At 42.4% G+C, this 22,126-nt stretch overlaps 1 protein-coding gene across 1 annotated transcript in view; it reads left to right on the top strand.

Annotated features, from left to right (window-relative positions):
* Positions 1 to 22,126, top strand: part of LOC124142404 (hemicentin-1-like) — a 46,556-nt gene that overhangs the window by 15,662 nt on the left and 8,768 nt on the right. Inside the window, exons 2-3 of the mRNA XM_046510859.2 lie at positions 5,539 to 5,835; positions 15,995 to 16,180. Coding sequence (XP_046366815.1) covers positions 5,539 to 5,835; positions 15,995 to 16,180 — 483 coding nt within the window. The remainder of the gene's footprint in view (positions 1 to 5,538; positions 5,836 to 15,994; positions 16,181 to 22,126) is intronic.

Here is a 22,126-nt window from a genome sequence, read left to right on the forward strand (position 1 = left end):
TTTTATCTGCCGCCTTCTCGTTCATTTCCTGAAGTGTGTTTGTGTGATTAGTTTTTGATACGTGAATAGATCACAGATAATTGCTTCCCTGTCCTGAAGTGAATGCCGTTTGTTTTAACGCCTGATTTTAATCAGATCACGACGTGTCAGATAAACTGGGAGGAACACCCACTTTGATGCAGACCTTCAGTGCTTTAAATAAGATTTAGAGCCATTGGTTACCTACTGACAAACCAAAACGAGCGAGTCTGGGGTTCGCATCCCAGGGCATAGGGTTCGGGTACGCCTGAAGTAGAAGTCATCTTCCGGGGACTATAAAAGTCCATTTTCAATCCTTGTCGAATTAGGCTGGAATTTCCTGACCCGATCGTTGAGAAAAACAGAGGCTGTTACGATTTATGTCCCTTCTATGACCAATCAAATTCCACCTCTCATATCACTTGCATTTGCTTCAAACAAACTGTGACATGTCAAGACGATCTGATCGATAATCAAGATCTATATTATATTAAAACTGGTCTTACCTCGCAAAGTGCATAAAGTCACTTGAATCCCTAGATTAAAAATATGAAAAGATTTGGAAAATATCTGTCTACATCCAGTTGATGGTGCACATGCTTTGCAAGTCCTGTAATCGACAGAAATCTGCACGGCAGTCGCCATGTTGTTTACGAACCGAATGTCGATTTCGTTACGCGATTCTGATAAGAATGCATAGACTCGTTAGTCCAGCCAAAATATAACTCAGAAATTCCAGTCTATAGTTCGGCAAGGGTGGAAACTTGACTTATATGGTCCGTAAACTCCCTTGCCTCGGGAAGTTGGAGGGAGGGGGGTATTGCAGACACCCCAGCTATAGTCTTCGCCAAATAGACTTATTGGGACAAGGAATATCACTTACAGTAACAACAGAAATTGCAAAGCGCTACATCTGCACGTTTTATTTTTCAAGTTCGTGCTGGTAATATACGTACACCGCTTCCTACTGAATAAACCAAGTCAACGAGCCTGACCACCCGATCCCGTTAGTCGCCTCTTACGACAAGTATAGTCGCCTTTTACGACAAGCATGGGTTGCTGAAGACCTGTTCTACCCCGGATCTTCACAGGTCTTCTGAAATGAAATGTTGCCCTTCATTATTTCAGTTCCTCCTATATGCGACCGATATATCCAACGTGTTGTTCCCTAAATATCCATATATTGTTGGTGAAGGTTGTTAGGGTACATGCATGTAGAAGATGTCATGATGGGGTAGTTACTCGATGTTTCCTGGCTAACACTATGATGTACACCCGGCAGCGTACAAAGCTGCGCATGGTAGAAACTACCTGTCAGCCAGACCGCAAATCGAGTTTTTCAGGCCATCCTGAGCATTCACTCACCCATTCGCCATAAATAGGAAATTAGCATGCAATGTTTTCTATTGAACAACATACGTTTCCAGGTACCCGCTCTGTATATTTGTAAATTACACTGACATAGGAGCAACGACGACGTCGTATTGTATTTTGAAGTGTGTACAGCGACTGTGTCGACAACGGAAGAATCCAGCGATCGATAGTGATGTAATGTTGCTGTTGCTTAACGCAGTATCAGCAGCAATCAACTACAAAGGATGATATAGGCATAACAGCATTACTATTGTTTGAATTGTTTTTTGTGTGAGCAGTTTGATGTTATGTACGTATATGCTTCAGAAGATTGATTATGGGGTCGTATTTCGTTTAAAATCGTAAACTAATTACTTTTGGGAAGAAGCCAACTGCCCAAACTAACACAGAAGAAGTTTGTATGCGCAAGAAAACAGTTTAAACGAATCAATACGGAATAGGCATGGTTATGTAAACGTGTATTTCATAGTTAGATTCATTGCTCTTCGGAGCGTCGAATCAATCTCCAGGACGGTGCTGGTACAAGAAACTTGAAAACTTGGACATTGAGACATGCGATCGTTCTTTCAGATACGTGCCGTTACAAAACAAATGAGCTTGGCAATAACAAATGGATGATTTATTCGTCGGATAATAATAATATTAATAATAATAATAATACTAATAATAATAGGATCACTCAAACCCTCTTTGCTGCATTTTTAATTTTAATCTGTAAATAATAATAATATTATAATAATATTATAATAATAATATTAATAATAATAACACATTTGTAATGTCAGTACTGCTCAAAAGTGCTTTAAGTCTTAGTAATGTCATTACAGAAAACTCGATCATGGGCCTGCTCAAAAGATGTGTTTTCTGTTTATTTTTATTGGTTGCGAGTTCCTGAAGTGAGCGAATGTGCAAAGGTAGAATATTCCACAGATATAGGAACAATAGAAATATGCACAGGGTGATATCGTCACTAGTTAGGACGGACAAATACATTATGCTCCCGTTAACTTACCGTATTTTGTTATTCAGAAGGTAAGAGCGTATGAAGAACTCACCCTACCTCCAACTCCACTCCCAACTTCACCCACGCCCCTACACTCCCCTCCACTCCTTTGTTCGAGTCAACAGGGCAACACCGCGGATTTATTCCTTCTCTAAATCACCAAATTAACTCTGAGAGCTTCACAAGAGCAGAGAATAATCACAGCAATAACATGCAACAATAGCTTAGAGATCAATTGGTAAAGATAACAAATTGTTTTACCAAACTACTCGCTGCTGATGTCGTTCGACAGGAGTGTTTGACTTTCGGCTGTGATTTATCGCAAGGATTATTCTTCATTCACCAATGGACCAAATAGTAAATAGTCCAGCTTAATAATGAATTGTCGGCTTAGGGGTCGTAATGAATTGTTTATGTTGCATAGCAACTGAAATAATGACGCTGAAGTGATTTCCTATCTCTCGCAATAAACCAGGACGGCAAATGCTCAGCTTTGAAGGACGTCGAGACCGCGCAGTTTGGCTGTCGGAGCGACTGGAGATTAATTACATTCAATAAGAATAGTGTTTTCGAAATGTACCTTTTCCCCTTTGTATATTTTGCTAATTATGAATGTTGATTACGTTAATGTGAATATTTAGTTTACAGACTCGCTCTCGCCATATGCTGTCGATAGTGGCCTAATAGTGCTTTCATTTCATTGCATTTTAGAAAAATAGTATTCTGTAAAAAACAGATGGGATATTTGTTAAGTAAACATTAGGGATCGATCATTTAACATTCAGGGAGGAGCCTGTTTTTTTATTGGGACGAATTAGATTTTTAGCGAACCTCGCCTATCATCCTTATAAGTCCCATGATCGCCTGTACGCTAGGTTTTGGAGGGATTGATTGAGTATGGTTTTACGCCGCTTTTATGCCAGCCCATGGGGAGAATAGAACCCGGGTCTTCGGCATGACGACCGAACGCTTGAACCACCAGCCTACCCCACCTCTTCTTGTTTAAAGAAGGTCAACATGTATGTGGTTTTCGGCCACACTTGGTGACATGGCTCAGTAGTGACTTGCCGGCAGACTGAGCGAAACCTTTGCCCGTCAGCTGCTAATCTGTCTTCCCAAAACCCTAAAATACGTTGTAAACCAGCCTGATATGGCGTTAATATTGCTGAATGTAGCATAAAACCCCATTCACTCACTCATCCTATCGCTAATCAACCCTCTCAGATGATGTATGTGTTTCACCGAATGTTTTATTCTTGGGCTCCGCGCAGTCAACCATCATTGCCCCACCACCGAGTAATGGATGCTGATAAACTTCGGGTCTCTGTTTCCTTGTTTCGTGACCAGGGCCTCACGCACAGTTTGCTTGCCCAGGCCACCATTGAATAGAGTGGCAATTAATCGAAACTTGGCAATTTCCGGACAACGTCAAGTTGAGCTATGGTCAGCATCTATAGTATCATATTCCATAGTCTATAATGGTAGGCGAGTGATCATGACTGGGTACATGAATGGCGAGTTATGAGGCCTACAGCGATAAAAGCAGGTACTCACAGCGATCAAGTAGACGAGAGAGATCCCGGTGCCTGATGTTTTAATGCTTCAGTGGCCATTTTGGCTTTTCTTGTCGATTCCTAGCTTGAAACAATTTATGCGAGTCTTACACAGTTACAGAAACAAATGGTTTTTTTCGACAATTCTCATTTTATTTCTTTAAACATCAAAAGCTAGTTTTTGAAAGCTGTTTATTCACTGGGTTTCTTGTTTCTTGTATTTTGCGTCAAATGACTAGACACGGGTGTATCCAATCTTCTGAGACGCCGCAATTGGTCGTACGGAGTTGCATCCCTTAGGCCTGTCAGGAACCTATCATAATGAATTCGAATCCGATTCTCCCTCATTATATTCTTGGGGAGTCAGCACCATACCCGTGGGTTTCACCAACGTGGTTAACGTCTAAGACCTGTATCACTTCTAGCTTTCCTTTCACATCAAGCCGACTCGTCATGGTATAACTGGCATTCTGTTCAAAGCGACGGCGTTAAACCCATCTCACTCATTCACTAACTCAATCACTCACCTGTCTCAGATGACGCAAGGTTCCGTAACATGAATGTTCCGACAATAACAAACTACCAAGAGTAGGGGTATAACCTTTGATCGAATTTTCGTTGCGTCCATGGCCCCATTCAAATACATTGCAACAGTATCACATGAATATATGCTGGTGCCGAGCTACTTTAGCGATAGTATCGATAACGTAATAATATATAAAATTAATGTTAAAAAAGTAAGTCTTTGTTCTGATCCACAATATTCCTTACTTGAAGAGACAGGAAGAATAGTTTTATACGTTTGTACTTAACAGATACTAATCTGGCATCTTTCTCCTAATCAATTGGTCTTCACCAACCCATGGCTAATGGGTTCAGGGGATCAGGCTCGCTGACTTGGTCGATGCATGTCATTGTATCCCAACTGCCCCGATTATGTTTCTAGGTTTGTCAGCACCACACCCGTGCTCGTGGCTTTCACCAAAGTGAAGAACTATGTCTAAGTCTAAGAACTGCTTCACTTCGGGCTTTCCTCCCACGTCAAGCTGACACGCTGTGATATAACTGGAATACAGTTCAAACGGGCGTAAAACCCAACTCACACACTCTTGGAAGGTACTGCTTGCTATGTGACATCCTTCACACAACATGCTGATATGGTATCGCCTGTAGTGTCATCATCTATTCGGCGTCCCTGCCTCGTTCCTCTTATAATATCTGCTTTTAACTTAACTTTTTCTTGCATTGGATCGATCTCCTTAGGACATTGAAATCTGCCGACACTGCGACTGACGAACATGGCTGGTTTCCTGAGGGCCATCTGTGTGCTGGATGGAACTTGGATTGGTATCTTAAGAACATCGTCCTAAGATGGATTTGTGGAACGGACGTAAATTCCAGCCAAATCAAGTTATCAAATTTGTCTAAAGGTCCCTCCTTTTGACTTGTAGTTGCGATGGCTCTGTGGAAGATTCCCTGATACCTGACGCCACCGCTGTCTATGGGTTTAATCAGATGTTGTGGTATATTAAAATTGTGTCTCCATTTAAAGAATCTATGTGACTGACATAAACATGTTGTGCTCTGCAGGTTTCGAGATGGAACTGGTCCCGTCCTACAGTCCGATGTTCGCCTTAGTCAACACCAAGTTCACTCTCACATGCAAGGTGAAGGACCTACCGGAGAAGGCAACGATTGACATGGAATCTAACTTCGGAGATCCTAAGCTTCAAAATTTTTACGTCGAGGAAAAGACTGACGTTGTGGGGAAGACGCAGGTGACGTCGAAGACAATCACGAAGGACTCCGTGGAAGTCAGCGATAGTGGGAGCTACTGGTGCCAAGCCAACTCCAAGGAAAAGTCGGTGAATCTGGTAGTCATTAGAGGTGAGATATTACCGGTACACTACTTGACGCTGGCAGCTGGGAGTTATCGGATGATAGATTTTGTATGGACATGTATGTTGTGACTAAACCGTGACTGTTTTTAAGGCAATGTTCAAGCATCCAAGGAGTTCCCTATAATAAATGACCAAACCCTAAAGAATATTCAAATATATAATTGAGTAATATAGAACTGTCCTTTTTTTCATGACCCCCACCCCCACGGAGTTGTGTTACATTTGGGCGCGCTCCATTTCGCTGTGTCATTATTTTACGACACTACTCCTTAATCTCCCCACCTCAACCTCCCCTATGAAAATGACCAGTCCCTACAATGTCTTTCCCACACACCGACCCGGATCGATAAAGCAGGTGTTTGTTAGCAAGAGATCAATGTAGGATCAACATATCAAGTATGTCATGACAATACTCAGTTAACTGTTGTACAGACAGCTTAATGAATACGAAACAGAAGCCCTTTACTCCCAAGATCTGCTGATTTCCCAGAATCGTAGAAGCCCTTTACTCCCCCAGATCTGCTGATTTCCCAGAATCGTAGAAGCCCTTTACTCCCCCAGGTCTGCTGATTTCCCAGAATCGTAGAAGCCCTTTACTCCCCCAGGTCTGCTGATTTCCCAGAATCGTAGAAGCCCTTTACTCCCCCAGATCTGTCGATTTCCCAGAATCGTAGAAGCCCTTTACCCCCAGATCTGCTGATTTCCCAGAATCGTAGAAGCCCTTTACTCCCCCAGATCTGCTGATTTCCCAGAATCGTAGAAGCCCTTTACTCCCCCAGATCTGTCGATTTCCCATAACCGTCAAGGTACAGATTGTAGAGATGGTTCAGAACTTTATTAGAGCCCGAAAGGTGTCTATCAGTAATCTAAGACAAGATACATCGCAACATGATTATTAGACATAGAGCCGGATTATTAAACCTGAAGGCAAATGAAGGTAGATGGTTAGGAATCACAACACACATGTTGGTTGGTTGGTTTGTTGTTTAACGCCACACTCAGCAATATTCCAGCTATATGACGGCGGTCTGTAAATAATCGAGTCTGTGCCAGACAATCCAGTAATTAATATCATAAGCATCGATCCACGCAATTGAGATCAATGACATGCGTCAACCAAGTCAGCGAGCCTGACCACCCGATCCCGTTAGTCGCCTTTTACGACAAGCATAGTCACCTTTTACGGCAAGCATTGGTTGCTGAAGACCTATTCTACCCCGGATCTTCACGGGTCACAACACACATGTCCTACATGTAAACTTGGAATACCTGATGATTATGATTTGATCTTAACTCTTATGGTGACCTTAGAAATTATTTACTTACCGAAAATGTATTGTCCATATTCATCCTTGAATAGGTTCCAAATGCTATCATCTGGAAATTGGGAAATATTGCTAAAAACACTATGTAAATTCGTGTCGCAAAGCTACGATAAGAGACAGAAAATTATAAACACAGTTTACCACGATGTGTTAAATTTTGGTGTACATATCTATGTAACCATCATGTATGTGGGCCATTGGCCTTCATTCTTAACTTCACTGAAACTCTACTGGAACATGACGTCATATATTTCACCAGACATATCAAAGTAGGTTGAATCACAATATTCATTTATAAATCGATCACACCATCACACCAACACACCATCATCCCATTATTCCATCACACCATCACACCATCACACCATCATCCCATCACACCATCATACATCATCCAATCATACCATCACACCAACACACCATCATACCATTATCCCATCATACCATCACACCAACATACCATTATACCATCATACCATCACACCATCATATCATCACACCATCACACCAACACACCATTATACCATCACATCATCACACCAACACACCATCATACCATTATCCCATCATCCCATCACACCATCACACCATTATCCCATCATCCCATCATATCATCACACCATCATACATCACACCATCATCCCATCATACCATCACACCATCATCCCATCATACCATCAGCCCATCATACCATCACACCATCATCCCATCATACCATCATCCCATCATACCATCACACCATCATACCATCATCACATCACATCATCTTACCATCATCCATCATCCCATCACACAATCATCCCATCACACCATCATACATCATCCCATCACACCATCACACCATCATCCCATCATACATCATACCATCATCCCATCACACCATCATACATCATACCATCACACCATCATCCCATCACACCATCATACATCATCCCATCATACCATCATCCCATCACATCATCTTACCATCATCCATCATCCCATCACACAATCATCCCATCACACCATCATACATCATCCCATCATACCATCACACCATCATCCCATCATCCCATCATACCATCACACCATCCACAATCATCCCATCATACATCATCCCATCACACTATCACACCATCACAACATCATCCATCATCCCATTATTCCATCATACCATCATCCCATCACACAATCATCCATCATCCCATCACACCATCATCCCATCACACCATCATCCCATCATACATCATCCCATCACACCATTATTCCATCACACCATCACACCATCATACCATCATACACTTTTTTCAACCTGCAACATCATCAGCAATACACTATCTGTAATAACATTTTCTTCCGACGGATTCTGTTTCAAACAACATGAAAAATGATTGCTAACAAAATTTGGTTTTCTTCCAAAACCAACACTACGGTCATTAATACCTGATTTGTCGCGCTAAACATTAGATTATCGTTACATCCTAAACAAACTGCACAGCCCTGAAATATCGGGCCAACTCGGCGCGGCATTGGATAAGAGCAGCTCTCAGGATCGATTTGAGTGTGGACCAGTGCATGGGAATTCTAGCGACCGGTGTTACAGTTCTACTGTGTCGTCAGTGAGCAATATCTGCCAGACATTATAAACTCAGACACACCCAACGCCAAAAATCGATCCAGTTTCCAGATATATTGGCTATTTGACAATATTGAATTGACATTTAGATGAAGTAACATGGAACTTCCAGGATATCACATCTTTTGCATGCGAGAACGTACTGACGTTTTCACTTCATGAATGTTTCATGAGTTGGGTTCAAGTTGCTGTGCGAAAGAGAGATTACACGAGGAGAATGTTTTATTTCTACTTTTTTCTTTCAACAATTAGACGTGGATTTATTTCACCTTATCGAGTAGATAGGAGGTTGGTATTATCTAAAAAACTGTAGAACAATACATACTCGATTAGATACGTGTCTATAAACCACAAATGATGTTTGTCGACGAAATGGCTCGGGTGGGTTGTTGACTTGGTGCGGAGGGACTTGGTAGATGCCGCGTCGTACCAAATGACGTTAAAAGATGGTACCCTGTCTTGCGCTCGGCATTAAGGGGCTAAAACAAGGACTGGTCGGCTCGGACTCGGTATACTGTGTCTGAGTGGGGTATTCATGTTAAACTGCAGCATGGTATCTCAGTGTGCTAGCACTATAAATCGGCATCAGTCCAGACTAGTACAAGCAGCCACACCAACACACACACGTACATGCACGTCGCTATATAAGTGAAATAATCTTGGACGCGACGTTAAACCCCATTTCAACTCACCTATAACGAACTACGGTTGTAACAAACTAAAATTACTGGTCCCCTTGAGTTCGCTATAACCGTTGTTCACTCTTCTTGACTTCTCCTGAACACATCAGGGTACCGTTGTACAAACCGATCTTAGCGCTAAGGTGATCGAAACTCCCATACCTCAACCCAGACTTACGACAGTCGTAGCGCTAAGTTTGTTCTGTACAACGACACCCAGACTAATAGTTTAAACAACAGTTGTAGACCCGAAGACGAACTTTCTGCTAAGATCGCCAAACTCCGAAGTGTGATAATTGATTGTTTGCGTGTCCTCGGCCCCGACGGTGTGGAACGTGGAGCATAATATCGACCAATGGTTTATTTGGTCCAGGCTCGATCTTTTACAGACCGTCGTCATACAGTTGCGGCGTTAAACAGCAAGCATTAAGAAATTTGTAAAGAAACAAAAGCTTTAAATTATTTAAGAGTCCCCCTAATAATAAACGCCCCAAATCCGAGACGTTAACGTTAATGCTTCTTCGGTAGAAACTGCTGATCATTTACTGTTGAACACATTGCCATTTTCCAGTTGTGATAAGACAAAATCCATGTAAAACCATTGTTATACATATTCAAGACATCTTTGCCTTTTACGAAGAGAAAGAAAGTCGTAATGATACCGCTATGTTGACAATTCATCGTTTAAAATGTAATTGTTCATAGACTAGAACGCGCAAGTCCTGTCAATGGCGATGTGCAATGGAGTTTTGATAGGTGCGATGCAGACATTAATTGATCAGTCTCAGGGTCTCCAGTCCATCCAGGGCAATGCGTCTTCTTAATGGTTACATAATGGCTGTCTTAGGAACTGAGGGAGATCCGTATATCGGGACACTGACTGAACAGTCCCTAGCAGAAAGTCATTTGTTCATCTGAAGGGATGCATACATCTTATATCGGCGGTGGCTCCAGAATCCGGAATCGGGGATCACTGCATGACCCATAAATCTTCCCAGTCACAGTCGTGTCTTCATGGTAGACATAGCATTACAGAAGGCATACCGTCAAGTCTTGTTTATCACGCTGGCGGACACTCCAGGCTTAACATAAGGAGGGGGCTATCAAGTCTCGTATTGATAATTGTATGGAGGCTCGGCGGCGTCAGAATCAATAAGCTTCAAAATGCCTGCTATAACCACATGGAGTACTCTCATGGTGCATCTCCAATTACTTTCTGTAGCCGTGCTTGGGGTAATGACATCTAAATGATTAGACCGTTATCCACTTGTTTTATTACTTTTTATTGCATTGATATATTTCTGTTCGTGTATGACAGAAGGTATTACGATGCTTTGTTGCTAATAATGTGACGATATACAGTGATCTGTCTCCGACTGTCAATGCAATGAGATGGTAAAAACATTAATATTCAATTCTGGGAAAGAAAAGCCAATTGAATAAAAATGCCAAAGTATTGATCCCCGAGAGTAGCAGTAAAGGTCAACTTTCAATTACGTGTAAACTTTTCTTAATTCAACTGAAAAGAGTTTTTGGTATTCATCTAGCGTCTTCGCGCGGATGCTTGGCCTATCTGGAATCCAGCATCAGTATCTCTTGTGCAGCAGAGGCAGATAGAACTACACCCAGGGACGCCAGAGCCTTATCGGTGCTGATTGTCACTCCTAGGGTCTCTTTATTAGTCTTATTGAGACCTCCAACCCTAGACATCAGCTTCGTTTGTCCCACAGTTAGACAAGTTGACACTGTTCGATTGGCGACTCGGGTCAACGTATCGTGGTTGTAAGTAGTGACGCTGATGTGACAGTTCTTCAAGGACAACCATCTCCATTATAACGATCACTGATGCTGTTAAACAATGCCCGGAGCAGTAATACAGGTTCCCCGAAGAATCAGTACATATGACTGAGTGAGTGAGTGAGTTGGGTTTAACGCCGCTTTTAACAGTATTCCAGTCATATCATGGCGTGTCAGCTTAATGTGGGAGGAAAGCCCGAAGTGATGCAGGTCTCAGACGTTTACCACTTCGGTGAAACCCACGAGCACAGATATGGTGCTGACAAACCTAGAAACATAATCGGGGCGAACCGGGATTCGAACCCACAATCATAGGATTCTGGCGTGCCCAAGGGACGCAACTCTGCACAGCGAATCGCGGCGCCTTAGACGACTGGGCCACCCGTGCCCCCTCAGTACATATTACGTTGCTAGATATATAGACATTTGTTATAATAGACCACTGTCTATTTTTTGGGTATCAGTATATATCTGACATTAGTATATGACCTTGGCGACCACCCTTTTGAGCCACTTATAGGGACCTGGGTTTGAACAGGTCTAAACAATTCTACTGCTTGTCGTAAGAGGCGACTAAACTAGCACCATGCTCGCCGTAAAAGGCAACTATACTTGCCGGAAGAGGCGACTTGGTGATCGGGTGGTCAACCTCGCAGACTTGGTTGGTGTATGTCATCGCATCCCGTTTGCGTAGATCGATGCTCATGATATCAATCACCGGATTATCTAGCCCAGATTCGATTATTTACTGTCCGCCGTCATAGAGCTGGCATATTGCTGAGTGTGGCGTTAAACAACAAACAAACTAAACTAAACTGGAACGGTTGTCAGACTCGGTGATTTGATTGCCTTTCATCATAGCCCGTATGCCATGGATTCACTCAGCTTCGGGGACCTGACAAAAACGTTTATTAAGAGTCACAGGGCTTCTTTACTTTGTTTGATTGTTGTTTAACGTCGCACTCACTAACAATCCAGGGCGTTATATGGCGGCGGCTTGTAATTAAAAATCTCTTCCATATAAACCAGTGATTGATATTATGAACACCATATCGTCGGGGTACGATGACACGCAATAAACGAAGTCACTAAACCTGACTACGCCATCCATTTAGATGTCTCTTACGACCAGCATAGGTTACAGAGGACCTACTCTATACCTTAGACTGTGGCGTAAAACAACACTCACTTAAACATTCGCGTCGCGGACACGATCGATAGAACGTTTGTTTTGATCAGTAGATGCAGAGGAATAGTTATAAAGGGGACAAGTCAGCATATAAAATCAGCGTAATGTCTTCCCATGCGTATTTGTCATCTGACATCTCGAACCGTAAAGATCCGGGGTAGAATAGGTCTTCAGCAACCCATGCTTGCCGTAAAAGGCGACTATGCTTGCCGTAAAAGGCGACTATGCTTGCCGTAAAAGGCGACTATGCTTGTCATAAAAGGCGACTAAGGGGATCGGGTGGTCAGGCTTGATGCATGTCATTTGATCCCAGTTGCGTGCCATAAAAAGGCAACTATGCTTGTCGTAAGAGGCGACTAACGGGATCGGGTGGTCAGGCTCGCTGACTTGGTTGATGCATGTCATCTTGTCCAAATTGCGTGGATCGATGCTCATGATGTCAGTTACTGGATTGTCTGGTCTAGACTCGATTATTTACAGACCGCCGTCATATATCTGGAATATTGTTAAGAGCGGCGTTAAACAACAAACAAGCAAAAAACACAGATCTGATTTCATATGGTCTTTGTATGTACATGTGTTTGTTTAAGTTTGGGGATCAATTATCTCGCTGGCGTTCGTTTCTTCAGAGACGGTTCCTCATTATATAGACTTGCAGTCGCATAGCAACCATCAACCTGAACACAAACAAAAGGCCGCCATTCCGAATATTGTCCAAATAATCGTCAAATCATTCGTAAGAGAACTTATGCATGCATTCTGAAACAATTCGACGGCACTTTGTAATGTTCTAATGTCTGTATACTTTGGACAGAATCCCTGAGAGGGAATATTGTTGTGCACTTTTTGTCATTTCGCAATGTGGGAAATCGAACCGGATTTTTCGGTGTTGCGAGCAAACGAACTACTTGACTACCAAACCGGACAGCTAGGCGTTTCCTTAAGCACTGAGGCTGTGATTGTCTGAAATAGACTTACTGTTGTCGTAATCCTAGGATCGCTTGGTGGAACTTGGCCCCGTTCCTCAAAACGATTAAAAAAATTCAAGCTCACAGTTCTAATAAAAAAGTATCAGGTTTTCCATCTGAAAAAATATCTCATCTGCAGACAACCCATCCCCATCCCCACTCATTCCACACCCAGGTATTTATATTACCAATAAGTAACAAGTAAGAATCATTTTCCTTTGGTTTTTAGTTTATGTTGATTATTTCTCCATCGAAGTAGACAAATGACACCTAACGCCACGTCTCCACCACGTCAGATGCATGTCCAAACAAGACAAGCGTGTAATGCTGGGTTGTCAATCGATGATGGCCCCTCAATTTGTAGCCTCATCGATTGCCTAACTTGAAGAGGGAATTTCATGCACAAACTAGCTAAATCACACATCTAAAAGTCCCTATAAACTACGTGTCGTTCTTTATGTTTGTTAATTATACGTAATCAGAAACGCGTCTGATGAAATTGCATTTTGATCATGTTTTATAACCCAAAAGCGGGAGCCAGCCAGTCCGGCGCCGTGAAGGGATTTGAAAAACTTTATTAAGTAATCATTATTCTTCACTCACAGAGTTTTTTTCAATTCTCATCGTAACTGAGTAATTGTTCCTCCTTTAAAAGCATTAATTTGATACACATGTGAAAATAGTTCAAGAATGCCCAGCTATATTCTGTCAGCGCAATGATATATACTCCGCCAAAAGGACACAACATAAAAATGTTTAAACATTGCACGAGATTCAGTCTTAAACAAAATAGGTTGTACACGACACACTCTTAATTATGTCTATATTGATTCTTTTATGGTTCAATATTTATTTCTCAATGGCCGATACATACACTGGCTTTGCGACGTTTATAAATTCGATATGTCTGCGTTTGAACTTCGAACTACTACGTGACAGTGACGGGTGGATGACGTCAGCCAGTGTGCTGCATGTCGGGCCGGGAGTCCAGACCTTCTGTGTGTCCGAAACAAGGGCCTTTATTAATCAACTGTCCTAATACGTCTGTATTGGTCCGCACCACACAGCTGGACTAGAAGGTAAAACGTGTTTGAGGTGAGGTGTAATTGGGTGTAACGTCGCCTTCAGGATTATTGTACTTATATAGCGATGTGTGAGCGTTTGTCCGTTCGTGATGATGTCGATTTTATAGCGCTAGCCCATTTAGATTCCATGCTGTAGTTTAATAAGGATACCCCACTCAGTACACTGACTCCGAGCCGACCAGTCCTTGTTTTATCCCCGAGCGCCAGGCAGGGTAACAACAAGTATCATCCTTTAACGTCTTTTGGTATGACGCGGCAAGGGGATCGAACCACCGCCCTCCGCTCTCCGATCAGACGCTCTATCCGCTACACTATGGAGGCGGTCAAAAATGTGTTTGATGACGACCAATACCGCATTTATACAATTATATACACGACATGCGTATTAACAACAGTGACTATATAGGGCCTTTGTTGCAGGCGTCGCATGGCGTCTAGTTTGGTTTCAACTCGGCCTCAAACTATTTCAGTGTTATCACGGAATATCAGGTCACTGTATGTATTATTCCAATATTACGTTATTGAGCTGAAATCTGAGGAACGTCACGCAACAAGTTAATAGAAAGTATACAGATTATATTCTGCACATTGTTTGTCTGTTTGTTGTTTAACGCCGCACTCAGCAATATTCAAACTTTATGACGGCGGTCTGGAAATAATCGAGTCTTGACCAGACAATCCAGTGATTGACATCATGAGCATCGATCCACGCAATTTGGACAAGATGACATGCATCAACCAAGTCAGCATGCCTGACCACCCGATCCCGTTGGTCGCCTCTTACGACAAGCATAATCGCCTTTTTATGGCAAGCATGGGTTACTGAAGACCTATTCTACCCCGGATCTTCACAGGTCGACTTAATAAGAATACTACTACCCCCCTCCCCCCCCCCCCCCCCCCCCCCCCCCCCCCCCCCATTAATATTCCTCATAATGACGTGCTGTGAATGACGTGTGTGTACGAGGAATACCATGTGGTGATGAAGCTATGTGAACATTTCTCTCATCTAAGAAAGGAGTAATATGCATCCACATTACACAAACAATATTTAATAACTTAAAAGTTTATCCATCTCATGAAATCAACTGATTTCTATGCATATTACTGGGCTATATTTTGCAAAGTCTTGGCAATGAGAAACGAGAAAATGCTGGTTTAAAGTAGCTAGCTTTGTAAGCAGGATATTACCTTTTAAACATTATTTTATCCTGGGACAATGATCATTATAACTGTTTCCATTTGTCTGCTGTATGATGAAACCAATCCTGCCAGGCGTTTACCACTTTATTTAATGAAACCCACGAAAATGGGACCAAGAAACATAACTGCTGAAATTTGACACCGGAAACCGGGAGCTAAGGGACGCAACTCTATATGCAAAGTACGGTGCTGTGGACCACTAAGCAACCCGCGACCCTTTCCTTGGTGGATTTGAAACGTGCAATACTTAATAGATAATACATTTTTCATTTCTTCATTTCAGTTTTAACGCAGAATTCTAACGTGACAGTCGGCGAGGACGTGACAATCAAGTGTGAAGCAGAAACTACGTTCGAACAGCTGCGTACGGTGTGGCATAAGGATGGCAAGATGCTGGATGATATCCCTGGGGTGAAGGACAGGGTGACGTACGGGGACAAGAACTTCACGCTCACCCTAGGGAAGACTGGTGAGTATACCAGACCCCGTAACAGGGAATGTGTTTGGGGGTCATATCAAGAAATCATTACGACTGACTCATAAGTGAAAACGTTCACGATGACAAACCTGACGCATCTTTCCGAGGCAAGGGCGTTAACTGACTACAAAATTCCAGCTTGCCAAACTAGGCTGGAATTCCGGAGTAACACTTTGGCTGGTCTAACGAGTCTATGCATAACCCAATCAAAATCGCGCAACCTACTAGACATCCGGTTCGTAAACAACGTGGATTTCAACGCGCAGATTTCGGTCGACTGCAGGATTTGCAAAGCATGTGTACCGCCAACTGGGCAACGACAGATTTTTTGCAAATCTTTCAATGTTACTAACCAAGGTGCTCAAGTGATTTGATGTACTTCGCAGGTTAAACACGTTTTATTACAATATAGATCTTGATTAGCGATCATACTGTTAAAAGCGGCGTTAAATACAACCCACTCACTCACTTGATTAGCGATCACATCGTCTTCACTGGCCGCCGCCATTTTGCAGCAAATGCAAGTGATATGAGAGATGGAATCTGATTGGCCAATAGGAGGGATATAGAAGGGACATAACTCGTAAAAGCCAGGATCGAGCCTGGAAATTCAAGCCGTGTTCGGCAAGGGTTGAAACTGGACTTTTATAGTCAATTAACGCCCCCTTGTTTTGGGAAGATGAACCTAACGGTGAAGTGTGCAAATGAGTGGGTTAAGTTTAATGCCGCTTTCAGCAGAATCTAAGTTTTGTGTCCGCTTAACGCGCGGGCCGTAGTTATTTACCAGTTTAGTGAACTCCGTGAGCACGGGTGTGGTGCTGTCATAATCATAATCGAACTCACGACCAGCGAATCTTGACACGTCTGAGGGTCGCAACTCCACCCAGCGCTGTAGATTTCCAGAGTGTTTGGTGAATTTTGCATCCTGTTTATCGCAACTACTATTTTCTATGTCTGTATCCTGGCGTCAGAATGATATGGCAAGAATCAAATATTGATGCGTGGATCAGTCTTGCTGAATATCACCTTTATCTGATGGCTTTTCACAGTTGGCATCGTACTGGGACTATGGAGGACGGACCTTTCCTTCACTCGCAGTGAGGGGGGATTCCGGGATCGGCCCACATCATCCTGTGATGGAGGACGCGAATATCATAGATCGGTTGGTCACATTCGGTGACTTAGTAGGTTTCGTTCCAACGTACCCCGACCTTGCTCAATAGACAGTCTGCTGCAGACTCGATTATTAACAGTCCCCCGCGATACTGCTGAAATATTATCTTCGACATTCACTCTTCAATTCGTTATGATCCCATCAGGAAAACACAGGGTGTTGTCTCACGTTGATATATGTGAAAGTATTTGTCTTTTCTTGTTTGTTTGATTGTTTGTTTGTTGTTTAACGTCTTACTCAGCAATATTCCAACGATATCACGGCGGTCCGTAAATAATCGAGTCTGGACCAGACAATCCAGTAATTGACAATATGAGCATCCATCCACGCAATTGGGATACGATGACATGCATCAACCATGTCAGCGAGCCCGACCATCCGATCCCGTTAGTCGCCTCTTACGACAAGCGTAGTCGCCTTTTACAGCAAGCATGGGTTTCTGAAGACCTATTCTAATTTCATTTGTTTATTTTTTTTTGTGACAGGTTAATATGAGGTCTTGATGTTGCCGTGCCATGGCATAACGTGGACAATAAGACCTGTATTTGTTGAGTGATGCGTTTGGTTATACACGGCAGATAATGTTTGGCCGACATGTTATATGTTTTAACTACAAAGAAAACATAAATATTTCATCTGGCAAACTAAAAAAAACAAAAACGAAAACACATTTCCCGCAAGTCTGTCTAATCTAAACTCGTAACGCTGCAATCGTTTTGTGCACATTTTGGACCCAGGCGATATTGAACGCCTTGAGATTACATTTCATTGTCTGTCTACCAAGAACGCGAGATTGTTTTTCACCCTGTTGAGGCCAGAGACGGTGGTTTTTTCGAAACAATTAGATACTAAACCCCAAAAGAGTGAAAAGTAAGTGGATTTAAAGTTTTCCGAGGAAGTGTTAAGACAGTTCACTTCAGACGTAAAACGTTGATGCAAACCTATTTGTCAATCGTCGCCTCTTGTGTATGTAACCCACATGAAAAACCAATGCTTCAGACAAATGGGCCGTGAATCTTCAGGCAACAGATAATCGTACACAGTGTTTGACACTAAAGCTGGTCGTTGGCCTCAGTAAAATAAATTTATCAATGACCAGTGAAAGAAGTTTAATTTGTAGCCAGGAACTCTGGTGTTTTTCTCGGGACGTGGTTGATTCAGACAAAGCTTGAACCAATGCTTTAACAGCCTGACGCCTACATTGCCCCAATGATCAACTTCCAGGAGTGAGTGAGTGAGTTGGTTTAACGCCGCTTTTAACAGTATTCCAGTTATATCACGGCGTGTCAGCTTAATGTGGGAGGAAAGCCCGAAGTGATGCAGGTCTCAGACGTTTACCACTTCGGTGAAACCAACGAGCACGGGTATGGTGCTGACAAACCTAGAAACATAATCGGGGCGAACCGGGATTCGAACCCACAATCAAAGGTTTCTGGCGTGCCCAAGGGACGCAACTCTGCACAGCGAATCGCGGCGCCTTAGACGACTGGGCCACCCGTGCCCCCTCAACTTCCAGGAAGAAAGTTTGGTTTGGTTTGTTGTTTTACGCTTCACTCAGCAATATTCCAGGACGACCTGTAAATAATCGAGCCTGGACCAGACAATCCAGATATTGACATCATGAGCATCGATATTCGCAATTGGGATACGATGACATACATCAACTAATTCAGCGATACTGACCACCTTATCCCGTTAGTCGCCTCTACCGACACGCATATTCGAGTCTTGCGACAATCATGGGAAGATTAATTCTAATCGAGGAAGCAAGCAGTTGGCCTGTATTTACAAACTTGACAGAGCGTATTGGTTGGTCAGCAACATAATACAGAAAAAGATGATAAATATTTATATAGACCTTGACTATATGTATTTCTGATACATTTGACGTGATAAACTAAACAGAGCAAGCTATAAGGTAGACTAACATTTTGTCTCTGAAATCTTATATTACACAATATCCTTCTTGACTCTAAAAAAAATAAAAATTCCCTATGCTGATTGTGGAATAGAGCTAGCTTGAGCTGGCTAGACTTGCTTTTGTATGCATTTCTAGATTATGTTTTTTTTCATAAAATAAATATATTCCACGGTCATGGTGGAATAGAGCTAGCTTAAGCTGGCTAGACTTGCTTTTGTATGCATTTCTAGATCATGTTTTTTTCATAAAATAAATATATTCCACGGTCATGGTGCAGGACTAGCTATAAGGAAACAAGAAGGTTTAGGGTTTTCCAGAGATCACTGGCTTTGACATTTATTTCAAATGCATCATTCCATACCATTCACTCCACACCGCATGAATCACAGACCCTGTACTAGATCTGTCAACATAGCTCTATGGTAATCGTCGCTGAAGTCGGTTCATTGTACGGTTTACACATCATCTTCACACATCCTACGATGACGTAACCCACTGCCCGGATGTTGACTCTAACGCTGTTTGACTCAGCACGTGCAGCAGATCGTGAAACGCGTGAAATTCGTGTCCACGAGGGGTGTGAGTCACAGGGCCCCTCCCTCGAGGTTGGAAATACTCAAATAATACATTAGATATTCTGTGATAATTTAATGACAGTGTCAAACTTTTCGTCCCAAGGGGCTACGTGGACAATTAATTTACAGGTTAAAATCAATATACAAACATGTGTGTCTTTACAGCATGCCACTTCAGATTTTCACCACTGGTACATTCCAGTGGTATGCAGTAAACCCATACCAGTCTGCTTGGCTCCGGTTGTCTCCCTCTTGGCTGGATTAATATTTATGAATGTGTTTGGAAAAAGGAGGTGCGATTTTGTTACGTCTAAATATTTTCCTTAGCCAAGACGTGTAGTACACACTGCTGTTTTCTGACTGTGAAAACCTTACAAAACAGGTTTTGTGTTGAGCTTTGTAGCGTGACATCTTAACTTTACGTTATAACTTGCAAGAAATTATGGTAAAACCTTACTCCAAAAGTAGGCGTATGGTGTTAACTGGTGAGGCATCCGGGCGCGGTCAACATCCAGTTAGAATCGGTCTAAAGAGGCGACTAACGGTATCGTGTGGTCAGGCTCGCTGACTTGGTTGATGCATGTCATCTTATCTCAATTGCGCAGATCGATGCTCATGATGCCATCACTGGATTGTCCGGTCCAGGCCCGATTATTTAAAATTATCGATATATTTATTAATTGTTCATTTTAGTTCTATTTATTTGTTAAAAGTTTACGGCAATGAGAGGAGACAGTTCTCCGAGTGGGTCCATTTCTATTTTTTGAGAAACAATTGTCTAAAAGATGTCATACTAGGTCTACTGGTTCACAAACGTCTCGATATATTGTTAGTGTTTGAGTTATATTTTTATTTAAACCCCAAAATGGACGACATTTGCTTGAAAGTTTACCGCAATAATATGATTGCGGCTTGACCTGCTTTCAGCCTGAATTGGCTACTGCGCTTATTTACCGTAGAAAGACATTGTTTATCAAATTCAGTATGAGAGGTTGGTAATCGCATAGTAGTCAAAAGTATGGTTTAAGATATGAGAATGGAAATTTATTGAAACCAATATTGTTCAGATTGTTTTAAACATGCCTGTGTTGATGAAATAGTCTGGGGGAACTATTTTTTTGTAAATATAATTTGACGAACAAAGAGTCTGCCGCCATGTTGATGCACCGCATCAGAAGTTTTCTTGTCAGTGAATGAAATAATTCTTCTTTAAACCAACAGCCGTGTTTGATCCCGGCTAGTTTAGAGATTACAGGCACAGTGCGTCCATCGCAAGTCAAATAAACATGATACGATTGAATGAATAACGCTATGATTATCTTACATCTCAGGGTAGGATTATCTGTGGCAGTGAAGGGCATTACGAACGTCGCAGCATTCCCTGATTTATCCGTCAACGTTTTGACCAAGAGCCATGTAGGCGGCAAGCGAGCAAATTTTCATATGGATAAAACATCATCGTCCCCTTGAGACATTCAGCTGTGAAGAAAAGAGTGATCGATTTTGCGCCAGGGTACTACACATGGTTCATCTCGCCAGCATCTTAGACGAGTGTACGCCAATCCGACACGCAGCATCCGCAGCCATATTTGTTAGATATTATATGTCCGCTGACCGACAATCGCTACTGGCTCTATTCGGGGGTTATTTGCAGGTCACGGCAACGTTAGACTGGCCGAGGCACGACTCAGAAGCTGCTGGATGCAATTACAAAATTGCCAGTCGTAATCAATGAGCTCTTTCAATGATTGCTGGCCGGTGGCAAGACCTCGAGGTCGCCACTCAGTAGGTGGGAAAGATTGATGTTTCTTACATAGATAGTCTCTCTAAGACAGACCCCGAAACAAATATATCCAATACAGCCAATGCAAGTCTAGGAGAGTTGGCAAGTCTAGATTACTGCAGTTTCAGGAAATGAAGAGGGTTTCTAAGATAATTGAACAACATTTTTCTGTGAAATATTTTCATTCCAGAGACTAGATGTTTATCTATTACGAAGACACAACTATGGTGTTTTAGGGAATTTCCAACCTGTTAAAGTACTTCGTGGTTGGCATTGGGCGGCACGGGTGTTCCAGTCGTCTGAGGCGCTGCAATTCGCTGTGCAGAGTTGCGTCCCTTGGATACACTAGAAACCTATGATCGTAGGTTCGAATCCCGGCTCGCCTCGATAATCATTTCTAAGTTTGTCAGCACCAGACACGTTCTCGTGGGCTTGACCAAAGTGGTAAACGTCTGAGACCTGAGTGACTTTGTGCATTGTTGCA

Source organism: Haliotis rufescens, unplaced genomic scaffold (assembly GCF_023055435.1).
Source record: "Haliotis rufescens isolate VD_foot unplaced genomic scaffold, xgHalRufe1.0.p SCAF_1, whole genome shotgun sequence".
In the NCBI taxonomy this organism is placed as follows: Eukaryota; Metazoa; Mollusca; class Gastropoda; order Lepetellida; family Haliotidae; genus Haliotis; species Haliotis rufescens.